The sequence below is a fragment of the Hemitrygon akajei genome, chromosome 7 (genome assembly GCF_048418815.1).
Source record: "Hemitrygon akajei chromosome 7, sHemAka1.3, whole genome shotgun sequence".
In the NCBI taxonomy this organism is placed as follows: Eukaryota; Metazoa; Chordata; class Chondrichthyes; order Myliobatiformes; family Dasyatidae; genus Hemitrygon; species Hemitrygon akajei.
Window position 1 is genome coordinate 71335629 of NC_133130.1, and position 26560 is coordinate 71362188.

Here is a 26560-nt window from a genome sequence, read left to right on the forward strand (position 1 = left end):
ACCTCATGTGGAAAGTGCAAACTGGTGATTATGGTGTAAATATCTGGTGCAAGCATTTCCATGATACTATCAAGACATGGGCTCACTCTAAATACCATCACTTAAGAGAAGTTCAATGAGAAATAAATTCCAAGTGCAAACCAAAATTAGTCATCTAAATTTGATTAAAGCAGGTTTTATGTGGATTTACTTTGTCAACTCTTCTGGCAAAGCCTTCGGTGAAAGACTGCACGACATCTTGCTGTTGCTCGATTTCTGATCTGAAGAAATCAATCTTTCCTGATTCACTTTGGCACACCCTAATATTTCTAAAACAAATTAAATCAAGCTTTTTCCTCACTTTTGGTGGAAAGCATATTTCATAGCATTACTATGAGTTTCCTGTCCTTAACTATCTTGCATAGTCTGTCATTTTAATATCTTCTTCATGACACTTTCATTTATAATTTTGGATAATTGATCTCTCACAACCAGTTTTACATACTTACGTCGATCAGTTGTGAAGCAGACAACACAGGCATTGTGTCTACATTGAGCTGTTTCCTTTCCAACAACTCCATTGGGAGAGTATCCTGATGAAGCAGATACTGCTCTTGTGCATTCAAGTCTGCAACAAAATGAATGCAAATAACTCAATGCTTCATATGGAAGAGGAGCGCGCATCAAGAAAATCAGCTTTGTCAAACATTCATAGACAGGCTCATTTCTTTGGTCTACTCTTGCAAAAAGGCACCTGCTTGCTTTCTCTTTGACAAAGTTGCTGGGGCTGTGGAGCATGTCCTCGTATTTTGATTTATTTACTGAGAGATGCAGCACAGAATAGGTCCTTTGAGCCCGTACAGCCGTGCTGCCCAGCAACCCGATTTGACCTGAAGCCAATCGTGGGACAGTTTACCAACTAACCCACCCGGTCTGTCTTTGGACTGTGAGAGGAAACAGGAGACCTGGAGAAAGCCCGTGTATGCCAGGGGAAGACATACAAACTCCTTACAGAGGACATCATGACTGGACTCCGACGCCCCAAGTTGTAATGGTATCGTGCTAACCACTCCACTACAGTAGTCCCAAAATGTGGACACTGAACTACTACTGTTTTCTTTTACTGTTATTGAACATACTCAGATTAGATGCAGGCAGTAGATGTTCATTTACTTCTGAATTCCATGAGGCCTCATTAAATGATGTGCTTATTCTTTCATTCACTTCAAACAAATCATTGCTACTTTCAGCAATTTCAACATGATACCTTTTCCAATTCAAATGTGTAGGAATGTAAGAACTTGCAGAGAATCTTAGACTCTGCCCAATACATCATACCCATTCCTACCATTGGTAGCACCTACACAAAACACTGCCTCATGAAGGCAACATCTATCAGAGATTCCCATCATCTGAGCCACGCTGACTTTTCACAGCTACCACTGGGCAGAAGGTACAGAAACCCGAAGACCACACCACCAGGTGCAACCATTCGGTTCTTGAACCAACTAGCAAAACACTAATCACCACGGTTTAGCAGCACTAGAACTGCTCTGACTACCTTACACTAAAATACTTACTTTTGTTCTAATTGTTCCTATTTAAAAAATTCTTTATAATAGATGCCATGTGTCTATGATGCTGCTGCAATCAAGTTTTTCACTGCACCTGTGCATATAACAAACTTGATTTTTGATTTGCTTTTTTACATCAATGTGAAAGGACCTCACTAACATCCTGATCCACATAATTAACTTATACATCCTATCCCTACTCCACTCAAGATTATGAGGTACAAAAAGTGCACTTTTAGCTCACAACACAGATTAAACAATAATGCACAATGAAGTCTTTCAATATAGACTGTGCACTGGGTGATCACCTCTCCACTGGAGAGACCAAATGCCTCCTGGCAGTATGCAAGTATTATTATTTCCATTTTACTTCATTTTATTTTTCCTTCCCAAACCATTCTAATGAAATCCACGCAGGCTCAATGAGTAGCACCTTATCAGCGAGACACATTGCACCATCTGATCTCACATAATTCATTCACTTCAGTTAAGAATTCTGTTGATCCCACTGACATACTAAATGTTCTTTAGTCATTTAAATTCACTGTTATCTATTTTTGTACTTTTAACTCATTACCTTGGCTTCTGTGACCTCAATTATTTTATGCACTTTCAACATTTAATTTCACAATTCACTTTCAGTTTTATGCTTTAATGTCGACATGTAAGATTTTACTCAGAAATTACCCTCAATCTTTTCATGCAGAAGGTTCTCGGAGAGGTCGGATGCAAACACAGAGAGTTTACTGAGGCTCAAGAGAGTTTTCTTCTTTGCAAAGTATCGTGTCTCCATATTAGCAAGATTCAGTAATGTTTGATGAGCCTGTAGTAATTGAAAATCAAATTGAAAAGCTCGCACAAATACATGTCTATCCAATAACCTGGTATTATTCCTTCCCAATTCCCCCTTGGTCTCACTAACATACTGCAAGCATTCATTGGTTACGTTTGGCAGCAGCCATGGGATTTTAACTGAAATGGCTTGGAGTACAAAAGCACTGCGAAAAAGACAAACCAGTTCGTGTTTTGAAAGCAAACCCCAATTAAGTGATTAGGACATGATCCTGTGGGTCACTGCCCCACAAAGCCCATTTACAATGCTCTCCTGACCTCACCAGCAAAACCACGTTCACAAAAAACAGTCAGGTTCCAGATGAAGAGCTGTAAATAAGCTCAGACCCTGTTTTCTCACCCAAGGCTTGTCTGTCTTTTTGAAAGATTTTATTTGAATTGTGTAATTGAACAAAGGGCAATTTTCAGAACCTGAGCTTTAAGGCACGAAATACAATTACCTTTTCAAAGTTCTGGATGTTGATTTCATGGAGCCAACTGAGATGCTCATGTGACTGTAGGAAATTAGCCAACTGTGCATGCTGGGCCACAGGCGGTGACAGCAGTTTTCCTCGTTTCCCCTTTTCCATGTACCAACGAAACAGGAAGTCGGAAAAGTTCTATTTGATTAAAAGACTTCAATTAGCCATTCCTTTTGTGTTCTTGAAAATAAAGTATGAAATACCTTTGCATCAAAAAATAAAACTAAGAATATGCATGTAAAGTCTCATTTACAAATGGCAGTTCGATTGCTAGTACCTTCACCTTGAAGGCCATGGATTCAACACTACCAGCATTCTCAGTACGTAATCCAGACTAAAACTTCAAACCTGTAATGCTGGGTGCTAGTCTTTCAGAAAGATACTTAAATCAAGGATTTGTGCATCCTCCCAATAGATTTAAAATATTATTTATCTTTTTGAGATACACCTTGGAATAGGATGAGAACAATGCAAAAAGAGAGTGCTTTTAATAATCAAAATCATTATTTTTGCTTGTAGTTTGTGGGATCTTAATGTATGAAAATCAGTTGCCATTTTCCTGCAATGCAGCAGGAATTGTCTAGAGGATTTTGTTGGCTGGAACTAACTCCAGGTCTCCTGAAGTCATGAAGGTCCCATAAAAATACTATTTACTTAATTACAAGGTGACCAGTCCTTAAAAAAATGTACAACTTAAAGCAAGAGATATATGGGATTGAATTCCATAGCAGAACAGGAACTTAGAAATATCTCACCTGATCTGCAAACTGGTTCAGGTAGCGCTGTAACCTGGCCTGGTTATCAGTTTGTTCACATAGTTGAATCAGGATGTCAAAGTCACAATATTTCTCTGCCAGTGAAGCAGTCAGCTGGTGTTGCCCAAGTGAAACTAGAAGCATGAACAATGGCAGTCATTTATCATTCACAATCTTCCATCCCCACACATAGGTTTAGGAGATGCAATTTAGGGGGAAAACAGTGGCTTGCGAAACACACAGGAATCAGCCCTTGTTTAGTAGGACTACAGGACGTGGCTTCCTTCCTTACCCGAGGATGAAATAATGAACATAAGAAAAACATACAAGTAGTTGAAGAAATGTTTTCAAAAGAATTATAAGATTTTGGAAATAACATAAACATATGATATTGCTGAAAAATTGTGGAAGTGACTCATTCAGTTTTTTTTAAATACAAGTAGTAATTCATGTTTATCCTTTTCTCTCCAAGGAGAAAATATGATTTTTTTTCAGGATAAAATAATCTTTACAAGTAGTTGAAGCGCAATTACCCAAGAGCTGGAGTGGAGGAGCATTGCAGAGATTTATTCTGTAAACTGACAGAAAAAAAATGAAAAAAATGGATTGTTGTACATACGCAATTGTGATAGAAGATGTGACCGTTTTTGGGTGTATTCCATGTCCAGTTTATTGTATCTTTCCTGCTGAGCAGGTCTGTCCACTGACTTGAGTTGACAAACGTAGCCATCCAGATAGAAATCAAGGAGTGCCACGACTTGCTCCAGAAGGGTATTACGTATGGTGCTGTCAACTTGTGGGTACACCTTATTCAGGATAATATCAGTCTGCCTTACAATCACATTCCTCACACCAGATGGACCACTGGATGCTTTAAACAATAGAACATCAAAATTAGATGAAAAGATAATATGTATTTCAATTATAAAATAGCTGCTGAACTTCATGGTCTTACGTGAAGATGATTTATAACCCAACCCCATGACCAGATAATTCTTTGGGAAACCTAATCAAGCCACATACCTACTCTTTTACATAACTCTGCAAATTTCTCCGCATCAGTTTCTTTTACAAAGTTGTCGTTGGTGTTTCTATTCCAGAACACAATTCATCCGAGCTAATCATTTCACCTCATCTCCAATGAAAGCTAATAATCCTCTTCCCCACCCCAGTATTTTCCATCAATCAATTTATCATTCTGAACAATGACCAACATCCTCAAGCTTATTTCTTATGATTCTTATTTCTAGAGCAAATGGAGAGAAGTCAATGACAACTTAAAGCTCCCATTGCACAAGATGAACCAGGAATTAGCTTTGTTATTCTTCCTGCAACAGTGATCATTGAAATGGAACGGAGGTAAAAAGAGAAAAGCACTTGAGGCATTTTTGAATAAATAACCCCACAAATATACAAATCCACTAAAAACGCAGTCACGTCTCTAGTGCTGTTTATGAACATCAACTTCCCAGCTAGCTTCAGTTCAGTTCTAATTTAGAATCCAACTTTAACAATTTAACATTAAAATATGAGCTGGAATCTTCATAATCAATTCTAATTACAGAATACATCAGACTAACACAGACTGGGTAATCAGCTTGCAGATTGTCTACAGGGGTGAGTTCACTGTTGCCTGCCACTTCAGTGCTCCATGCACCTCCTGTCTGCCTCTGATCTCCTGCAGTGCTAGACCAACAGCCAATGCAATTTGAGAAACAACACTTTAATTTCCATCTGGACACGTTGCAGCCTTCAGGGTTCAAAGCTGAATTATTCAACTTGATACACCTTGTCTTCTGTAATGTATGCAGGCCCGTCCATTTGCGATCCAAGTTTAGTTCTCTCTCAATCTGCATAGACTGATCTATTGGGTATATACTACAGCTGTCCATTTCACAAACTTTCTGCCCTTTGTGTTTCGACTCCAACTGATTTCTCAACCTATACAATCCTTAGTTCAGAGTTTCCCGATAAGTTGGTGATACGCTCAGCTGCAGCAGCTTCTACAGGGTCAAACAAACATGGTGTTGTCTTTTTAAAATGTATTTTATACAATTGCAAGACCCTGTTGGACGCATTAAGAACTTAAAGTACTGCAGGTCTACCCGATCAGCAAATTGCTCGTTGGAGAACCTGAAGCAGCTGGATTTGGTGCAGATTGTGCTGCTGTTTGTGTCAGAGGATTCGGTGCGTAAAGGTGGTATGCAGTTGAACATTGAGTGATCGTCTGAGTCGCTCTTCTCTAATCACAATCAGTGCACTCCACTGGAGGTGGTGTGGTGTGACGTCTGAGCTGGAGTAGGTACCACTTCCCCAGTATTTACTTGGCAGAAGACAAGCTGTATTGTGTTCGAATGCAGACTGCTGCAACCTTCATGGACTCAAGGTGTTGGACTATTTTTTTGTGTGACTGTATTTTACTGATATCGCAGCTTTCTAGCTTATATGTGCTGTGTGTGGCTGTTGGTAATGTGTTTTGCACCTTGGCCCTGGAGTAATGCTGTACAGTTTGGCTGTATTCATGTCTGGATGAATGACAATTAAACTTGAACTTTCACTCTAACTGCTCATCATTATTCAACTGGTTTGTTTATCTCCAAACCAGACTTGGTTGCCTATTAACAGTAATATCCCCTTGTCCTATCTATCCTTGAACAACTTGAAACCAACTTGTTTTCTCTTTCCCAGTTCTGATGAACTTCTCAGCAGATGCTACCTGACTTTTTGAGCGTTTCCACCATTTTCTGCTTTTATATTAAAACAAGAGATGTTCCAAAACCCACTAGATCGCTGAGTAAATCCAAACCCTGCTTAATTATTTCAAGAATGCAACCCAACTCACCTGTCCAAGGAATGTACTCAGGCTCCTGTTCAGCATCCTCTTCTGACTTATAAAACGAACATTTGTTGTGTCGATGGTGGACAGCTGCGTGCAACATATCCTGCATATCAAAGATATAATGTTATCTCAAGGCTCAATATCTCCCACAGAAGACAGCTGGAATTTGTAAATTATGCATAGTTTTCCATTTTATTCATCAGCAATTTTCCTATTTATTTATGATAATCTAAGCATTGGAAGAATATGATCTTTTCCAAGGCTCTGCACAAGACAGTGAGAGGCAAATGGAGTACGTGCAAGGTTCAGCCCTCTGATTCATGCCTCAGGCTATTTGTTATGTAGGGCTCTGAAATTCTCAGCATCATGACACATTGTGCCAATTAACAACCTGTCACAGTGTGGATTTCCAGGCGATAAGCAGTAGAAAAAATTCTAGCACACAAGTCACAAAAGAGACTGAAAATTTGGAAATCTGGAGCAACATACACAAAATGTTCTGGTCTGAGAGCTCTCTTTCTTTCCAGTCCTAATGGAGGATTGTGACAAGCAATGACCTCCATAGACGCTGCCTGACCTGTTGAGTTCCGCTAACATTTTGAATCTGCTGCTTCACATATTAAATAGCTTGTTAGGACAAATTTTTTCCTCTTTTCTGGTTTTAGATTATTTTAAATTAGTCCAGCTAAATATTCTGAGCTAAAAATGGGACAAGTGTACAGGCTGCAAGCCATTCAATAACTTCATAGCTAATGCTCTGATATGTTATGGACAAAATCAGAAACATAGGTTCTCCTGCAGGCTAACAAAAGAAAAAAGGATCGGGGCAAACTGATCAACATATGTGAAAATAATGTCTAGAATTGGACAGCAAAAGAATCCAAAATGAATGATCGAAGTTCTTACTTCCTAGTATTTATCTAATTAAGGAGGTTAAGACTTCAAAAGTAGCAGCTTTAATTGATCTCTTCTCTGCAATGACACAAAATGCACGGACTTGAAATAAGCAGGGTGTAGAGTTGTATCCTCTTCCCCTGCTCTGTCCCAGACTGAAAATACACTGGATCCTAACGTGCAGGCTTACAGATAAACTACAACAGTTCAGGCAAGGAGAGTGGAGCACAAGAACAATAGGGAAAGAATTCAAAGAAAATGTTATTATGGGTCATCTGCTTGACAAGTCAGTCTCTAGCACACAGCTTATCTGCCTGAGTAGCACGAGTCACAACAATCATAGCAAGCGACTGCATCTGTGGAGATGGAGATTAAAAAGCCCAATGATACCTGAGGAACCCAATATACATCAAATTTCCAGCACTACAAAGTATTCTCAAGTCAATTCTTAGACAATAATATAATGTCCCTTAAATTCAATTCTTCCCTCATAACTTTGTTTCAAATTGCATTAGAAAACTTAATATTCTCCCTAGTTTCTCAACAGAAATCTGGCTGTGTGAACTTTTCAGTTAAAAAATGCAAGTTGTAAGAAGTCTGTACCTTTAGGATATTATTAACATTTATAGCTGTTTGTGCCCACTCTAGTGATAATGGGGTATTTTCCTCCAAAATGTTTTGTTCTTCCTCCAACAAGCATTCAAAAGCTGTATCGATCTGGGAGACCTGTGCAAGAAAGATACATTACTATGATTACATTAAAACAGAGGCGCCCCTAATAACACATTTCTTATAAACTGAATTCTATTTGGTTAAACGGCCTGCTTTTTAAAATCAGACTACAGAACAGAAATGTTTTATCTTTTATTGTTGAGATGACAAGCTGTTCTTTAAGTGTAAGCTTAGAGTCTAATTCCAAAACCTCTGACAACCTGGCTCTGCAGATTTCTTATGAGTGTGAAGTGGAACGTTTACACTGAACCTGATCCACCATTCATTAAGATCATGCTAGAAATGATCTTAATCTTATTCCCACATTCTTGCCCGTTCTCATTAATGCTCGACTCTCAAGTGCAAAGTCCTGTCCATGTCAGGACTGTGTATTCAATGACAGGGCCTTCTCTAGCTCTCAGAATTAATTAATAAAGATTAATGATTCTCAGAAGCACACTGTATTGGGGGTATGGTATTGATGTGGATAGAGAATTGGTTGGCAGACAGGAAGCAAAGAGTGGGAGTAAACAGGACCTTTTCAGAATGGCAGGCAGTGACTAGTGGGGTACCGCAAGGCTCAGTGCTGGGACTCCAGTTGTTTACAATATATATAAATGATTTAGACGAGGGAATTAAATGCAGCATCTCCAAGTTTGCGGATGACATGAAGCTGGGCGGCGGTGTTAGCTGTGAGGAGGATGCTAAGAGGATGCAGGGTGACTTGGATAGGTTAGGTGAGTGGGCAAATTCATGGCAGATGCAATTTAATGTGGATAAGTGTGATGTTATCCACTTTGGTTGCAAGAACAGGAAAACAGATTATTATCTGAACGGTGGCCGATTAGGAAAAGGGGAGGTGCAACGAGACCTGGGTGTCATTGTACACCAGTCATTGAAGGTGGGCATGCAGGTACAGCAGGCGGTGAAAAAGGCAAATGGTATGTTGGCATTCATAGCAAAAGGATTTGAGTACAGCAGCAGGGAGGTTCTACTGCAGTTGTACAAGGCCTTGGTGAGACTGCACCTGGAGTATTGTGTGCAGTTTTGGTCCCCTAATCTGAGGAAAGACATTCTTGCCATACAGGGAGTACAAAGAAGGTTCACCAGATTGATCCCTGGGATGGCAGGACTTTCATATGAAGAATTACTGGATCGACTGGGCTTATACTCACTGGAATTTAGAAGATTGAGGGGAGATCTTATTGAAATTATTGAAATGTATAAAATTCTAAAGGGATTGGACAGGCTAAATGCAGGAAGATTGTTTCTGATGCTGGGGAAGTCCAGAACGAGGGGTCACAGTTTAAGGATAAAGGGGAAGCCTTTTAGGACTGAGATGAGGAAAAACTTCTTCACACAGAGAGTGGTGAATCTGTGGAATTCTCTGCCACAGGAAACAGTTGAGGCCGGTTCATTGGCTATATTTAAGAGGAAGTTAGATATGGCCCTTGTGGCTAAAGGGATCGGGGGTATGGAGAGAAAGCAGGTACAGGGTTCCGAGTTGGATGATCAGCCATGATGATACTGAATGGCGGTGCAGGCTCGAAGGGCCGAATGGCCTACTCCTGCACCTATTTTCTATTTTTCTATGTTTCTAAGTTCATCTGTTTCAAATGGGTGACCACTTAGTTTGTAACCATGACCACTTCTTTTGGCCACAGTGGAAAACAGCAGCAACCCTACCAAACCCACTCACAATTTTATGTTTCAATAAGATATTTCATTCTTACCGTCAGTGAATACATAGGCCCTTCCTGCTAATTCCTTCTTTCACCCAATAAATCTACTTAGTGAACCTTATCTGAACTGCCTCCAATTTATCCTTTAGGAGCCCAAAATTCAGGAGGAGTTTTATCAACACTGTACACTGCATCTCAGAGGTACTGAAAAACTAGAGGATAACAGCTTAAGGGTTAGAGAATTTAAAGTGATTTGGAGGAAGAGTCTTAACCAGAGGATGGTTGGAGTCGGCAACACCTTGCATCAGAAATGGTGTTGGCAGAGACTCTCTAAAGTATTGAAGTAGTAATAAGATGAGATCTTGAATAAGAGAGTAGAGAAGGCTACAGACCAAGTGAAGGAAATGGGATGAGAATGCATAAGTGCTTGATGGCAGGTATGGATGAATTGAGTGGATCAGCCTATTTCTGTGTTGTATGTCTTAACTCCAGTTGTAGCAACCCTTGCCTTTTACATTATATTCTCCTTGAGCTCCTCAAGGTTTCTACAGAATACTGGGAATAAAATGCACACAAACTCAAAAGTAAATTTTGTGCTTTTCTCACAGACAGCAGTAATTGTTCCATGGGTGCATTTCTCATTCCCTGAACTCTACAACACAAAAAGAACAGGAAATTCGTACCTCTCTGAAGAAAACATCTGCTGGAGTCAAGTTCTGTGGAACACTCTTTTTCTGTTTACTCAAAGCAGAATTAATCGCTGCATTTACAATGTCAGGAAGCTTGGTGTGGTTGTGTTTTAGAACAATAGCCGCAGAGAGCTTCTCAGCATGCTCACAGAGCAAAAGGCGAGTTGCCATCAGGAATCCTCGCACCATAATAGTCTCAAGCCGATTTAGTAACTCCATCTGGAAGGAAAATTCCAGAAGAATCATAAGAACATGAAAGGATTCCAGCTTTCACTCATTCCTTCAAATCAAAGTTTCACTGGGGAGGTGGGATTGTGGTGGGGAGAGCCAATGGAAAGTACAGGGAGAATTAGTGTGGCAGCTGGTTCATGGCCTCATGTCACTGATGCAAACATATAGATTCGAATCCCCTTTCCTGGAAATGAGCAGACTCCACTGCCCAGAACTGGATTTTAGATTTTTAACATTAAATCTCAGTTGCCATTAATGTGAATTCAAGACAGCAGCTGCACCATTCTGAGAAAAGAGGCAAGATTCTTTGTGTGAATTGTGAGCTGCCAGTAAAATTACAACATTTAGTCATTTATCCGGCTCTGTATGGGACTCTGCTGTATACAATATTAGCTTCATTACTACTTAAAAACAATATTTAATACTGTGAAATGATTTGGGATACACCTAGGACCTGAAAGGCACTGTACAAAACTAAACTCCAAGCAACAACTTACATCTCGAAGGAATTCCATCAAACAGTAATGGGCCTTCATTTTATCTTCCAGTTGATGAAGCAGTAACAAGGAGGTGTTGCTAAATCTACTTTCATCTGTGAAGAGATAATGTTCACACATCTCACTGGAGTGGCACTGGTCAAACAAATTACATTCCCTTAAATATGCACTGCTTGTAGCAAATAAAGAGCCAGCTTATAATGCACAGAGTAGCATTTTTCATCAGGTATTCTCTTCCATGGACATGGGGTAAAACAAAGTAGCAGGAGATTATCTAGCAAAAGTCAGGCAAACATTATTCTTCTGAACTGTATCACTCTCATAGACACCTGCTAAAATCTCAAGCTATGCCAAGTGCCACTGAAAGGCAAGCAGTACTTGCAACAAGCATGGAAGCCGCAGGTACTGTATTACAGAGATGTAGTTTGTGCTCAGCCACTTTAAGGAGAAAATGTAAAAATTATTTGCATTATTTAAAAAGGCTAATGGAGTTTCTTGGCCCTGTACCTTGAGAAAAGTGAAAACCATCCAAATTCTTTGGAAGAAAGAATGCATTCTGCATGGCTAGATCCTAGAAGTCATGAATGTTTAGAAATTAACATGCATTAAAACTTCACTATATTCTCAAAGAAATTTAAGTAGCACTGTAATTAACCATTTTCATTTGATGACAGTGTCGAGGCATCAATCAAAAGAGGTCACAGAGCATGAAAGAAAGACTACGCTGCTCTGAAGGAAAGGGTGGGCAGGCTCAGCTTCATATCCTGCATTAAATCCCTAATAAATATGTATTTTATGTTCCAAAAATATCACACCGAGCCTTACCATTTGGTACCGATTCAGCCCAGCGGGGATCACATGCTGGGTAGTCATTGATTAGATCAAGACTGATTTGTGCCACAGCACTGTCCAGTTCGGAGTCCGACCCCATATCAACATTGTCTGGGAAGATTTCTTCCAACATTGTCTGGGCACCAACAATATCCTTTCTGTAAGTTTAAATTATTGAAACATAACTCAGACTGTACCCAGCAACAAAATAAAGCATCTCATGGATTTGATTAACTTGTTATTTAAAATATTTTAAAAGCCTTCTAATTTATAAACCTGTTCTAGTGTTTTCAAATTCTCTCTAAGACAGAAATCAACAATACGGCTGAACGTTTCATTGGAAAACATATAGAAACTGGAGCAGATTTCCAGTCAAGATAGTGCCTATGTAAAATACTCCTTCAGTTGACATCTTCTGGATAGATCATGAAACCACAAATTTCACTTCTTTTATGTCTTTTATGCTTGTTTTTCATCTTGAATGTAATTCTGGAACTGTTGGGAGTCTGTGATTTGCAGTTTGGAGATGGTTTAGGTGTTTCAGCGCTCTGCAGTCTTTGAGAGAATTCCGGGAGGCAGAGGCAACGTGCAAGAGCCTCATGGCAAGAAGGCTACAGGATGGGGCGTGAACCGATGTTTGACATCATTTCACCAATTAAAATGAAAAAGGAGATTGAAACAACGAGGCGAATGCAGAAGGTGAGCACCGGCTGCCTGCTGGTGATCACTGGTGAGATTGCTCTGCTACAGAGAAGGGCGACTGCCTTTTGAACTCTGGTGGGATCACTCTGCTACGGAGAGGGGAGACTGCCTTTTGATTGCTGGTGGGATTGCTCTGCTGCCAGAGAGGGTAAGACCTGCCACTGTGCCTGGAGAATGTTAACCAGGTTTTCTGTGTTTTGGGTATGGACTTGGACTACAGACTTTTTCTTTCCAGTCTTATCATTTTTTATATTGTGTTTTTTGCCCGATCTTTCTTGTTTAGGGGGTTGATAAGCCTATTTCATTTTTGTTCGATTTTTTGTGTGGGGAGGGGGGACTTGTGCTGCCATTCTTTTTTTTCTTGGTTTCATGGCTATCTGGAGAAGAATTTCAGAGTTGTATATTTGGATAATATATGAACCTTTGAATTTTGAGACCATCTCGTCTGTTTTCCCATTCATAACATTCCTCGTTATTTTTGCCTCAAGTTCCTCAGTGCACGTAACTGACAGATCTGTCAGGCAAACTTAAAAGCTCCTTTCCTTCTGCAGCACCCATGGGAGCAGGGAAATATAAGGAATTGCAGCAAATGGAAGTGTTTCACATTTGCACTATATACTTTGAAAAGAGTTTTCCTGACCATACTCATAACCGGTATCAGGTTTGTTCCTTGTCTCTAGATTTTCCGTTTTGAGGAAATAGTTTTGTCCCCATTTTTTCCCCATAGCTGACCTAGTCAGAATTACATAAAAAACTATAACCTGGCTCCAAACCTAGACAGCTTGGAACTATATTTAAGTTTGACAACACTACTTTTGTTTGCTGAATCAAAGGTGGTGGCGAACTGGCATATAGAAGGGAGATTGAAAATCTGGATGAATAGTGCCACAGCAACAACCTCTCACTCAATGTCAACAAGACCAAAGGGTTGATTATTGACGACAGGAGGAATAAACTGGAGGTCCATGATCCAGTCCTCATTAGGGGATCTGAGATGGAAAGGGTCAGTAATTTTAAACTTATCATTTCGGGGGATCCGTCCTGGGACCAACACACATGTGCCATTACCAAGAAGCCACAACAGCGCCTCCCTCAACTTTCTTAAAAGTTTGTGCAGATATGGCACATCATTTAAAACCCTGACAAACTCCAATAAATGCACAGTAAAGATTGGTTGCATCATGGTCTGGTCTGGAAACACCAATGCCCAAGAACAGAAAAGCCTACAAAAAGTGACGGATGCAGCCCAGTCCATCACAGGAAAAACACTCTCCACCACTGAGCTCATCTACAAAGAGCACTGCCACAAGAAAGCAGCATCCATCATCAAGGAGCCCTACCATCCAGGCCATGCTCTCTTCTCACTGCTGCCATTGGGAAGGAGGTACAGAAGCCTTAGGTCTCACAAACTAGGTTTAGGATAGTTATTACCCTCAACCATCCGGCTCTTGAATCAGCGTGAATGACTTCACTAACTTATGTTCACAATATTATTTATTTATTCATCTATCACCAATCTATCTATTTGTTATTTATTTATTGATTGATTATTTTTCTTTGATTTTTTTGAATTTGCAGCTTGTCTTTTGCACATTGGTTGGTCCTCGGTCTTTGTGTGTAGTTTTTCATTGATTCTGTTGTATTTCTTTGTTTGACTGTGAATAGCTTCAGGAAAATGAATCTCAGGGTAGTATATGGTGACAGATACACACTTTGATAATAAAGTTACTTTGAACTTTGACTTCAGTTTACAAGCTTCTACCATCAGTGTACAATAAAGAAAATTATGGATGAATTACAGGAATTCCAATAAAGTTTATGCAACCTGATCACATTTAATTCTCAAAGGCATAGTATTATTCCACCGAGTCCTCACTATCTTACAACCAAAGTAATAATCACGCATTTTGCACTCAGTCCTACCTGCAATACATCACAAAGGCAGTTTTCAACATCTTAATTTTATCCTCTTGTGGCTCCACAACAGATTTTTCAAATGGTTGCCTGCCATCAGTCTGAGAAGAGAAGTAAATATGACTCCACATACATGAAAAATTATTTAAACAGTAAAGTAAAATTGATGCAACAAAACCACAGATGAAAGTGATCAGTAAGTACAATATCCAATGGAATAGTGTGCAAGTAAAATACAGTTAAAAATATCTAATAATTTATACTTCATGCACTTCAACCTTTCTTAGCTACCATTTTGGCATGTTCAATCTGATGATATTGATATCAAAGAAAGCAATGACCCTTTATTAAAAGGCACATGCATACAATTCCCAAGCCCCCACTGTAATACCATAAACATGGTAAATGTCATTTGGAAGCCATGCACTGATCAAGTTCTCCTCCCCCCCATCCACAGCACAACTAACCTCTCCCTGAGCTACTGCTCCAGAGGTTGATAAAGCCAGAGAATCTTCGATATTTTCCGGTAACTTTGATACAGTTTCCTTTGGGCGAGCTGCAACTAAACCACTGTTCCTGCAGAAAAGAACAGGAAATCCAGCAAGGCTTCCCCCACCCAGGATACCATCACCTGCAAATTTAACAGAGACATGATCTGCCATTAAAACAGAAACAATCCACAAACCGATAGTCCTTTAGCACCACCCATACACAGGTGCACTAAACTATGTACTGAGAGTGCCCCACACTGAACCAGTCTACTCACTCGTGATTCTGGCAAAACACAGAACTATTCTGTTTCATCTACATTTCCAGACAGAACTAGTGTGCCCAGCAATCTTTCAATATTCCATCCCAGCTGGCACTACCACCATCTTCCATTGTTACTCTTGGTCTACACTCTTATCACAGACATCTCCTCTGTTCTCTCCACATTCCATCCCACCTCTTCTGCAATGTAAAGCATTCAATTTTTCTAGTTTTTCTTGCTTATAACTGAAAAGTTAACCTTGTTTTTCACTCCACAGATACTGCCTAACTTGCTGCATATTACCAACATTCTATCTTTATTTTAGATTCCCAGCACCTGGAGTTTCACTGTTGTACAACACATCTTGATTCCCAGAACTGGGCATCCAATGCATTCAGCACGTTGTGCAAAACCACTGACAGCAATGATGTCAGCTCCCTTAAATTTCTTTCCCCCAACATTAGTTCTGGCACTCTCCAGTGAACATTTAATCAATTTTCTTCTTAATCTTACTATGAAAGGTTTAGCTCATGAGGCAAGTTTAGAGCAGTGGAGTCTGAGGGTATCACCTTCAACAGGAAGGGCTGCACACCATTAATTCAACTTTGAAACTGTGCGTTCATGTGAGAGTTTGCTGCAAGCAGTCGAGGACATCTTCAAAAGGTGATGCCTCAAAAAGTGCAGCATTGGTCATTAAAGACACCTGTCACACAGGACATGATCTCATCTTATTACTACGAGCAGTGAGGTACAGGACACTGAAGGAACAGCATCTTCCCCTCCACCAGCAGATTTCTGCATGGACAACAAACCAATCCATGAACACAACCTCAACATTTTTGCACTACTTAATTAATTATATATAAAATAATTGTAATTTATAGTATTTTATATATTACACTGTACTGCTGCCACAAAACAACACATTTCATGACACGTCAGAGATATTAAACCCAATTCTGATCACCAGCTGTCAAACAAAACACGTCTTACTCTTTCGTCAACCCTTAGAGAAAAGAAATTATGTGCCTGTTGTCTTTTATCAAATGACCATATCACTTTCAAGAGCTTCCCAATTTAGAACTGCTGCATCCAAACAAAATTAGCAATGAACTGCCTGAATGGACTTTTGAAAAAGACATACCTGGCATATTCAAGTGAAGTTTTTCCTGAGGCAGGCCAGCTCGTCCAGTCCCAGTAGAACAGGCAAAGACCATATCATATGTGTAAAGGTATGCTGCTTGGCTTGAGTAATCTGGTATTAAAAACCGTTGGCATGGAAGCTCCCTATCAGGCTGAGACAAAATGACTCCATGTTAATTAAAATTACCAATTAGCACAGTCAGTGAAAGACACCTATCCCAATCGTCCCTCACCCCACAGTTACAGTCAGGTTAGTTTTCCCTAAGCTGTTAATGCTAATGTGCAGAAAAAGCCTGACTGATTTCATCTCATGACCACTCACTCCACAGGTCAAATTGTGTTGGTTGCAGAAAACACATTTGTACAAAACAGATGGTATTTCAGCATTATCAGACTACATAATATAAAGGTAAGAGATTCATGCAGATGCTCAAAATGCAGAGCAACATACACAAAGTGCTGGAGGAACCCAGCAGGTCAGGCAGCATCTATGGAGGGGAATAAACAGTTAACATTTCAGGCTGAGACCCTTCACCAGTTCTGAAGTGTCTTGGTCCAAAATGTTGATTGTTTATTCCCCTCCATTGATGCTGCCTGACTTGCAGAGTTCCTCCAGCATTTTGAGCATTACTCAGGTTGTATAATTGAATTTTCCTACTTTTAGTTAGTGAATGCCATTAAATTATACAATAATTATTTATCATAAAAACACACCACTGCGTTCCCCTTCAGCATCCAAGAACACACAATATCAACTTGTATTTTTAACATCTTAAATGGAGAAATTCTAAAATGATTGATAAAGAATGAGCCTTAATTTACAGAATCATGAACAAGAGAAAATTTGCAGATGCTGGAAATCCGAGCAACAGACACAAAGTGCTGGAGGAACTCAGTAGGCCAGGCAGCATCTATGGAAAAAAGCACAGCTGACGTTCAGTCCTGCCAAAGGGTTTCGGCCTGAAATGTTGACTGTGCTTTTTCTCCCCATAGATGCTTCCTGGCCTGCTGAGCTCCTCCAGCATTTTGTGTATGTTGCTTAATTCACAGAACAAAACTTGAGTATTTGACACAACAGGTCATGCTAGTATTTAGAAACCACATGAGCCCTCTTCGACTACTTCACTTTATTTTACATTTCCCATCTCCCAACATGCTTTCCCAGCTTCTCCTTAATGCACCTGCACTATTCACCTCAACTGTTCTCAACTAAACACAGGAAATCAACATGTCCTAGTATTACCTGGTATAAAGGATAATATTCAGTGACTTCCATTCGAATTTCATCAGTTATTCGATATCCAATATCCTGGATAGTGGCTAAGATGTAGTAGATTAGGCATGGATTGTCTTCCTGGTTCCAGGCTGCTATCAAAACCACCAGACCCTCTCTGGGAAAAAAATTAAAAGGCTAAATATTGCTGGAATTCAAAAAAAAATCCTGCATTTTAAAAACAAGGCATGCTAAAGTTCAGGCTTTATCAAATAAACAACTACAATGAGATTGAGCAGGTAAATGAGAATGAGTGCACATACAAAGTGGGACAAAAGTTTAAATAACAACCTTTCATCATGCACAACAGACCTCAGCTTGCAGAATAGTGCGATCAAACTCTTGCTAAAAGGTACAAGAAAGTAACCACACACCACACTGGCATACAGTGAAGTGAACAGAACTAGATACAAACCTAAGCTTTAAGCAGGTAAAAGAAAGTAACACATGAAAGTGAGCTGCAATTATACCATGAGAAAAGGTTTAATTCAGGATTGAGAAGTAAGAAAGCTGGTTCCATAAACATGGGATCTACTGGAATGAATTTGTGCTGATCCTCCACCTACCACACCCATCCCATTCACTGCTCCCTTCCAATTCCAACCTTACTTTCCATATTCACATACTCACCTCTGGTGAACCCCTTTCATTTTGTACCTCATTTTTCACTAGTGTTGCCACAACTTTCATGTACAGTTCATGCCTTGCTGGAAGAACTTACTTACACTATTTATTTACTTTTGTAATTTAGAGTAATTTTATGTCTTTGCACTGTGGTAAAACAACAAAATTCATGTCATAAGTCAGCAATAATAAATCTGATTTTGAACTCTAGAAAACTGATGCTGGCAACAAAATAGAATACTCAAATGAATAGAATATATTGTAACCAGTTTCAAGTTCAAAACTACAGCTGTCAAGATGAACCTTAGCCTTTTTTCAAATTTGTATCTGTCAGTTTTGACATACAGACTAATAATGAGGCTAAATTGAGTCTGCAAAAAGGAAAAAGCTTGATGGGCAAAATGGATTTGTATCTGAAGGTTTTGCAAAAAATACCCTCATCTTTTTCCCATTCAATTAAATGTTCTATCTGTTGGAAGAGCTTGACATGGAAACAGTAATGCCAATCACGAGAAGCACTCCAATAATATTGCATTAACAAGGATTCCACTTACTTGCTCAGTTGCAAATCCAGATACTGTGTATTGATTGCAGACTTACTGGTTTCATAATTTTCATCAGCTCCCTAGATTTGGTCAAAGATTTGTTACTATGTCAATTCACACGAGGGATAAAATTTCCTTGTTACATTTCCTTAGTTGAGATGGAGCTGTCAAATTAATGACAAAGTCTTGAATACACATTTACATCTAAACAATTCTCCAGGATACAGTCACCTCATTGACAAACGCTGGATCTGACAGACAAATCTGCAGTTCTGCCCTTCCACATCACAGTACAGCAGAGCCTTCTGCATCTGAAGTATTTTTTAATTTTCAAAACATTGTTACATACTGTACTGCAGTGTTCAGATATGATTTTCACATATTTCTGCAGCATAATGATAATGCCAGTGCCCCAGAGGCAACGGCCACAAAGATATGTTTAGATTGTAGACTAGCAGGAGATTCCATTTAGTTAAGACTTTTCTGTTTACCCTTATATGGAACTTGCACTGGGAACTCGGCAAAGTCATCACACTGATCCACATCCCATTCAATCTGATCATACATACTTGTACACGTTGCATTTTGTGCTGGGTGACATGAATGTTTTCTGTTTGATTGCATGTGTTTCCCATGCTTCTATAAGTTCATCCCTCTTCACAAGGGAAACCATGAAGTACACCTGTATCAAACCACTGTTGCCGAGGCCATAATAAAATCAGGCAAACTGGTTATGAGGCAAACATCTGTCGAACTAGCTCAGATAATTAAACTATGGCATTTTGCTTGGGATCAACTTGTGTGCATCAAATGGTTGCAAATCACCATCATCAATGAACTTCTTACCCAAATGGAATATCCCAGGTCTTCTTTCATGGATCTGTTTAGTTCCCAGCTGAAAATATGCCGTTCGGATGTCTCATCCACTTCCCATTTATTCAGACTAGAATTAGTCAGGGTATAGAGGCACTTGTTCTCATCATCCCACAGCACAGAGCTCAACTGTCAGAGGAAGGAAAGGAATGTCACAAGCAAGAAAGCAGGTATTACTTGTGAAAGCAAGCAGCAGTGATTCAGAATTAACAGCTTTTAACTTGCACTGGGAAAAATAGCAAGTTTATTTATAGGGTCCTACAAAAGAATAAACCCAACAAGCAAGTTAGTGTATGAAGATCCATACTGTTAAAGTCTTACCACATCATTGGTAGTTGGTGTCAAGATGCCGAAGAGTGATGAAACCCTGCGGCCTAGCCCCGAAAGCATACCCTGCCCTTGTTGCACAGGGCGGAAGCTCACTCTTCCCGAACCATCTGGTGTTAATCTCAGCAAATTGTTTTGTTGGGAAGCAAGAATAAATCCACCTCCCTAAATCAAAATACAACAAATGACAGTTTATCAGAATTAATACAACAATAAGTGAGATTCTGGCAATGCACACGTATGAACCCAAAACAAAACTACCCGAGTTACAATGCATGACGTTATCTTCACAGGTGAAAAAGCTCCTAATAAATGAAAACACACACCAAATTACTAGCTCACTTGTTTTGAAGCAATTTTAAATTACATTTATTCACTCCTTTCTCTTGTTCTTTAATTTTGACATGTAGCCATTTTAGCCAGATTCGGAGAACTCTATACACTGACAGCTTGTACATATTTGATAATGGGACATTTTATGCCTTCAAGCCGCCATGTTCTGTAAAAGAAAATTGCTAATACACAGGGAAACCAGGAGTTCTGTCTTCCAGGTAATAGCAGCTTGCACATTTCACATTAGCTGGCCGGTGGTGCAGTGGCATCCACACCAGACTTTGAGGCGAGTGAGCCCAGGTTTGAATCTGGCCGATTCCTTGCATGCTTTCCATCTGTGCTGGGTTGAACATCGAGCTAGCAACTCGGCCTCGTAAAAAGCAGACCAAAATGCTAAAGAAACATCAAGGTTGCTGCCCAATGTGCCACAAAAGGAACAATATTTCACATTACTATAGGGATGTAATTTCACATTACAAATAATATTTTGTATATGCTCATAAAAATTTGAAGTGATGAGTGTGCACAATAAAACATGATATTATCAGGTTACAAATCAGAAAGCCTCAGCCACTGTACCTCCACCCCCATATACTATGGCTTCCTGTAATAGTACTAACCGTTATACCAGTTAGACACTTCCAATCAGCACTGCCAGAATCTACTGTTGTTTCTGTGCAAGATTCTTCATGGGTGAGACTGGACCAATAACATATCGTTCCCCGCCTGGAAACTGCCATCACAGATACACACTGAAAAACAGAACAACAAAAGAACTATTTTAACAGCAAATGAATGTATCGGCATTTTTATTTCTGATGAATATAAGAGCATGGAAAATACAGAAATCATAATCACACATAAATCAGTGAGTGTTCAAAGATAATTCAGCACTTCAGTGTTAAGGATGTCTTAACTTACAAAGAACTATGTTTAAACTATACAGACCCATGAACAAAGAACCTCTTGATATATTATACATACATTCATAAGCCACTTAATTAACTATACCTGCTGATTAATTCAAATATCTATTCAGCCAATCATGTGGCAGCAGCTCAATGCATAAAAGCATGAAGTCAAGATGCTGTTATTGTTCAGAATGAGGAAGAAATGTGCTCTAGGTGACTATGACTGGAGTGATTTTTGGTGCTAGATGGGGTGGTTCGAATATCTCAGAAACTGCTCATATCCTGGGATTTTTACGCACAAGTCTCTATAGAATTTACAGAGGATGTGTAAAACAATAAGCATCCAATGAGTAGCAGTACTGTGGGTGAAAACTTTTGTTAATGTAAGGGGTCAGAAGAGAACGGCCAATCACAAACAAGAGAAAATCTGCAGGTGCTCAAAATCCAAGCAGTACACACAAAATGCTGGAGGAACTCAACAGGCCAGGCAGCATCTATGGAAAACAGTACAACTGATATTTCAGTCCGAGACCTTTCAGCAGGACTAGAGGGGAAAAAAAAGACGAGGAGCAGATTTGAGGGGGGGGGGGGGGGAGTGGAGAGAAACACAAGGTGATTGGTGAAACCGGGAGGGGGAGTGGTGAAGTAAAGAGCTGTGAAGTTGATTGGTGAAAGAGATACAGGGCTGGAGAAGCAGGAATCTAATAGGAGAGAACAGAAGGCCATGGAAGAAAGAAAAAGGGGAGGAACACCAGAGGGAGGAAATGGGCTGGTAAGGTAAGAGCCGGAAAAGGGGATGGGGAATGGTGAAGGAGAGGAGGAGGCTGTTACTTATACGCCACTTTAGTTGATCGCCTAGATTTCTGAACTGTAAACCTGAATGTCATTTGAGACAATTTCACTGTTCTGTTTTGGCATTGAGAATGGATCTACTCAAGACATCGCCGAAGAGACTGTAAATAGAATCTATTTTGCACATCTATACCACACAGATCAGTGTTAGTCTAAAGAGATTAACTAAATAAAGGAAATGAGTCCTTCACATAGTGTGCTGATTGTATGGAACACACCCAGCATTGAGTAGTTGAAGCAAAGAGCGTTCACTCTTGCAAGATAGTTCAGTGCTTAAAAGAGGAAGAAAATTAAGAGATAAAGCAAAAGGTAGAAACATTGTTTGAAATGCTAACACAGAATGGACCAGAAATTTCAGTAAGCAATTACAATGATCTATTTTTGTCCTAAAGATTCCAGGCTTCCCTTATGTCAGTGGCAGCATGAATTGTGCTCTCAAATCCTGGAACAATGCCAACTGTTCAGTAACTAGATCCACAGCTGTTGTTGTCAGTGCACATACATCATCCCCTCAAAACTAATCAATAAGCTTCAAGACCTTGGCCTTAGTACCTCCTTGTGCATTTGGATCCTCAATTTCCTCACTTGCAGACCCCAGTCAGTTTGGACTGGCAGCATCTTCTCCTTAACAATTTCCTTCAACATTGCTGCACCACAAGGCTATGTGTTCAGCCCCCTGCTCTACTTGCTTTATACTTATGATGAGGTTAATCACAGCTCCAATGTTATATTCAGGTTTGCTGATGACACCACTGTCATTGGCCGATTCAAAGGTGGTGACAAACCAGCAAATAGGAGGGAGATTGAAAATTTGGCTGGGTGGTGCCAGAGCAACCTCTCACTCCATGTTAACATTGATTATTGGCTTCAGGAGAAAACCAGAGTTCCAACAGCCAGTCCTCTTTGGGGAATTAGAGGTGGACAGAGTCAGCAACTTTAAATTCCTCTGTGTTATAATTTCAGAAGATCTGTCCTGGGATCAACATGTAAGTGCAATTACAAAGAAAGCACAGCAGTGCCTTTTCTTCATTAAAGTTTGTGAAGATTTGACATGACATCTAAAACTTTGATAAACTTTTATAGACGTGCCATGGAGAGTATATTGACTGACTACATCACAGCCTGGTATGGAAATACCACCCCACGATTGATTAAATCTACTTGGAGCCTATCGCAGGAAAGCAGCATCCATCATTAAGGACTCTCACCTACCAGGCTATTCACCCTTCTCACTGTTGCAATCAGGAAGAAGGTACAGGAGCCTCAGGACCCACCCCATCTGTTTCAGAAACAATTATTACCCCTCAATCATCAGGCTCTTGAACCAGTGGGGATAACTTCATTCATCTTCACTTGCCCCATCACTGAACTGTTCCCACAACCGATGGACTCATTTTTAAGGACTCTTCATCTCATGTTCTTGATATTTATTGCTTCTTTATTTACTATTATTATTATTTTTCTCTTTTGTATTTGCAGTTTGTGGTCTTTTGCAGATTGGTTGTTTCTCCGTCCTGTTGGGTGTGATACTTTCACTGACAGATTCTATTATGTTTCTTGGATTTATCGAGTATGCCTGCAATAAAACAAATCTCAGGGCTGTATATGGTGATGCAATTGTACTTGGATAATAAATTTACTTAGAACTTGGTACTCACCTGTAAGGAACTGTATTCATTTGGTTGTGATAAAGCCACCAGGTCTGCCACATAAGGAAGATCACAAGGTGGCAACTGGAATTCTTTACAAATAGACAACTGTCAGAAAAACACAACTTCAGTTAAATTCAAGAAATGTGCAAAGTGAAGTCAATTTTGTTTACCAGTTATTAATTTTGGCATTATATATTTTAAAAAACCACAAAGGAATAAAGACCAACTCCCAAAAGGGGAGATTTTGCTGACTACAATTTAATATTAATTCCATATACTAACAATATGTTTGGGTTGTCTCAGCATTGTTTCCTTGCCTTTCTTGTACCATACTTTTTCTGAAGTGAATAACAACCTCTTTACCCACAATGGAATTAATTGGGAAAATTTTAAGTGCTAGTGAGATGACAGCATTTCAGGCATCAAAGGAGAAATCTACTAACAAAGAATCAAAACTGAAGGCAATAATTAAGTTGCCACCTTTTCCCTCTAACACCTTCACTAAAGGACACAGAACTCAGGGAACAGAAGCATTTCAAAACTAATCAGCACCTTGAGCCTTATCTGCCATTCAGTACAAATATAACTGAGCCAGTCTTGTCCTCAAGAACACTCTCCCAACTTTGGCCTTCTTGAAGTTTAAATGTCTGTTGTTATCAGTTTTGAATATGAACAATGATTTTGCCTCCACAGGTCTTTGGGGTGGAGAGTTCCTGAGATTCACAACTCTGATAAAAAAAATTATTCCTCGTTGCTTTCAATGGGTGATCCTTCATTCTAAAACATAGCCCTTTAGTTTCCAGTAACCCCGCAAAAGAAACATCTTATGCGTCTGCCCTGTCGATTCTACTCAGAATATTAGACTCTTCAACAAGATCACCCATCCTTGTTTTCAAACTCCAATAAGTTTCAGCCTGCTTAACCCCTATTTACATGTTAATCCCTCCATTTCAGGAATCAATCTCATGAACTTCTCTGCACAGTCTGCAATCCTACTGAACCAGATCCTTCCTCAGTCATGGCAATCAACACTGTCTGCTGTACTCTAGGTGCAATCTCGTCAGTACTCTATAAAGTTGCAGCAGAAGGTGTGTGCTTCATCTTTCAATCACTTTTGGATAGTTTTTCCATACTATTTTGACTAGTTTTCAGATTAACTAACTGGAAAATCACTGACAGAATGACAATTGCGAACTAAGCTAACACTACACATGACCATTTTTTTTTGCACACAAGTCACACTAATTATTTTTAAAGAATGCTTTAAAATTATGGAAGAGAATGATTCAACTGTGGGATGAGAATGTGGGTCCAGTTTTGATTGATTATACTCCTAACATATCCACATTTACAAGAGTGAAATGCAATTGCCTACACTTCACTAGTTTCTCTGTACTCTAAAACCATTTGTATTTTAGAAGCTAATGCAAGGCTGGTCAGCTCATTCTAGGCAAAGAGTTGAAGCAGAGTGGCATTGTTCTACAGGACAAACAGTTGGTAACAGTTTTAAATATGAATATTGTCTGTTTATTACCTTAGTAACAGACATCTGGCCAACCTTCCAGACAATTAGTTTTTCACCACAGATAAGCCATGCCCATCCAGTCTCACTTATTTTAACACTTAATGGCTCATGCACTGAAACAAAATACAATTAACAACAAAACTTAAATTCTACTTAAGACAGATTCAAACAAATTCATTTACTAAAATAATTAGATTTACAATGGTGCTAGAAAGTCTGTGAACCCTTTAGAAGTTTCTGTTTCTGCATAAACTGACTTAAAATGTGATCAGATCTTCACGCAAGTCATAAAACTAGATAGAGAACCCAATTAAATAAATAACACAAAAAACATTATCCTTGTTCATTTATTACTGAGGAAAATAATCCTGTATTACATGTATTAGTTGGAAAAAGTATGTGAACCTTTGCTTTCAGTAACTGATGTGACCCCTTCTACAGCAATAACTTCAACCATACGTTTCCAGTAACTGTTGATCAATCCCACACCTTGGCTTGGAGGAATTTTAGACCATTTCTCCATACAAAACCGTTTCAGTTCATCAATTATTTCTGGGATACTTTGCATGAAGAGCTCTCTTCAGGTCAACCCACAGCATCTCAATTGGGTTAAGATCTAGATTTAACTTGGCCATTTCAAAACATGAAGTTTCTTCTTTTTAAACCATTCTGTTGTTGTGCTTCAGATCATTGTCTTGTTGTATCATTCAACTTCTATTAAGCTTCATGTGATGTACCACTACCCTAATATTCTCCTGTAAAATGTCATGGTACAATTTGGAATTAATTGTTCCGTCAACGATTGCAAGCTGTCCTGGTCCTGAGGCAGCAAAGCAACCCAACCCATGATGTTCCTTCCACCATGCTTCATAGGTGTTATGAGGTTTTGGGATTTGGGATTTTCCTCAAAACATAGTGGTGTGCATTTCGGCCAAAAAGTTCAACCTTTGTCCACAAAACATTGAACCAGAAGTGTTGTGGAACACCCAGGTGGTCTTTGCAAACTTGAGACATGCAGCAATGTTTTTTTTTGGATAGCAGTGGTTTCCTCCATGGTGTCCTTCCATGAACACCATTCTTGTTCAGTGCTTTTCTTATAGAAGACACATGAACAGATACTTCAGCAAGTTCTAGAGATTT

The 26560-nt window shown here is 39.4% G+C and overlaps 1 protein-coding gene across 1 annotated transcript in view; it reads right to left on the reverse strand.

Moving 5' to 3' along the window:
- The window catches only part of nup133 (nucleoporin 133), a 39810-nt gene that overhangs the window by 2510 nt on the left and 10740 nt on the right, over nucleotides 1-26560 (reverse strand). The window contains exons 3-22 of the mRNA XM_073051166.1: nucleotides 25430-25533; nucleotides 23902-24000; nucleotides 21101-21232; nucleotides 20142-20312; nucleotides 19794-19949; nucleotides 18957-19027; nucleotides 17749-17896; nucleotides 16507-16657; nucleotides 15079-15242; nucleotides 14621-14712; nucleotides 11990-12153; nucleotides 11165-11259; nucleotides 10431-10655; nucleotides 7958-8080; nucleotides 6464-6563; nucleotides 4241-4492; nucleotides 3622-3755; nucleotides 2846-3004; nucleotides 2241-2376; nucleotides 489-607 (exon numbers count right to left, since the gene is read on the reverse strand). Of these exons, the coding sequence (XP_072907267.1) occupies nucleotides 489-607; nucleotides 2241-2376; nucleotides 2846-3004; nucleotides 3622-3755; nucleotides 4241-4492; nucleotides 6464-6563; nucleotides 7958-8080; nucleotides 10431-10655; nucleotides 11165-11259; nucleotides 11990-12153; nucleotides 14621-14712; nucleotides 15079-15242; nucleotides 16507-16657; nucleotides 17749-17896; nucleotides 18957-19027; nucleotides 19794-19949; nucleotides 20142-20312; nucleotides 21101-21232; nucleotides 23902-24000; nucleotides 25430-25533 (2795 nt within the window). The remainder of the gene's footprint in view (nucleotides 1-488; nucleotides 608-2240; nucleotides 2377-2845; nucleotides 3005-3621; nucleotides 3756-4240; nucleotides 4493-6463; nucleotides 6564-7957; nucleotides 8081-10430; nucleotides 10656-11164; nucleotides 11260-11989; nucleotides 12154-14620; nucleotides 14713-15078; nucleotides 15243-16506; nucleotides 16658-17748; nucleotides 17897-18956; nucleotides 19028-19793; nucleotides 19950-20141; nucleotides 20313-21100; nucleotides 21233-23901; nucleotides 24001-25429; nucleotides 25534-26560) is intronic.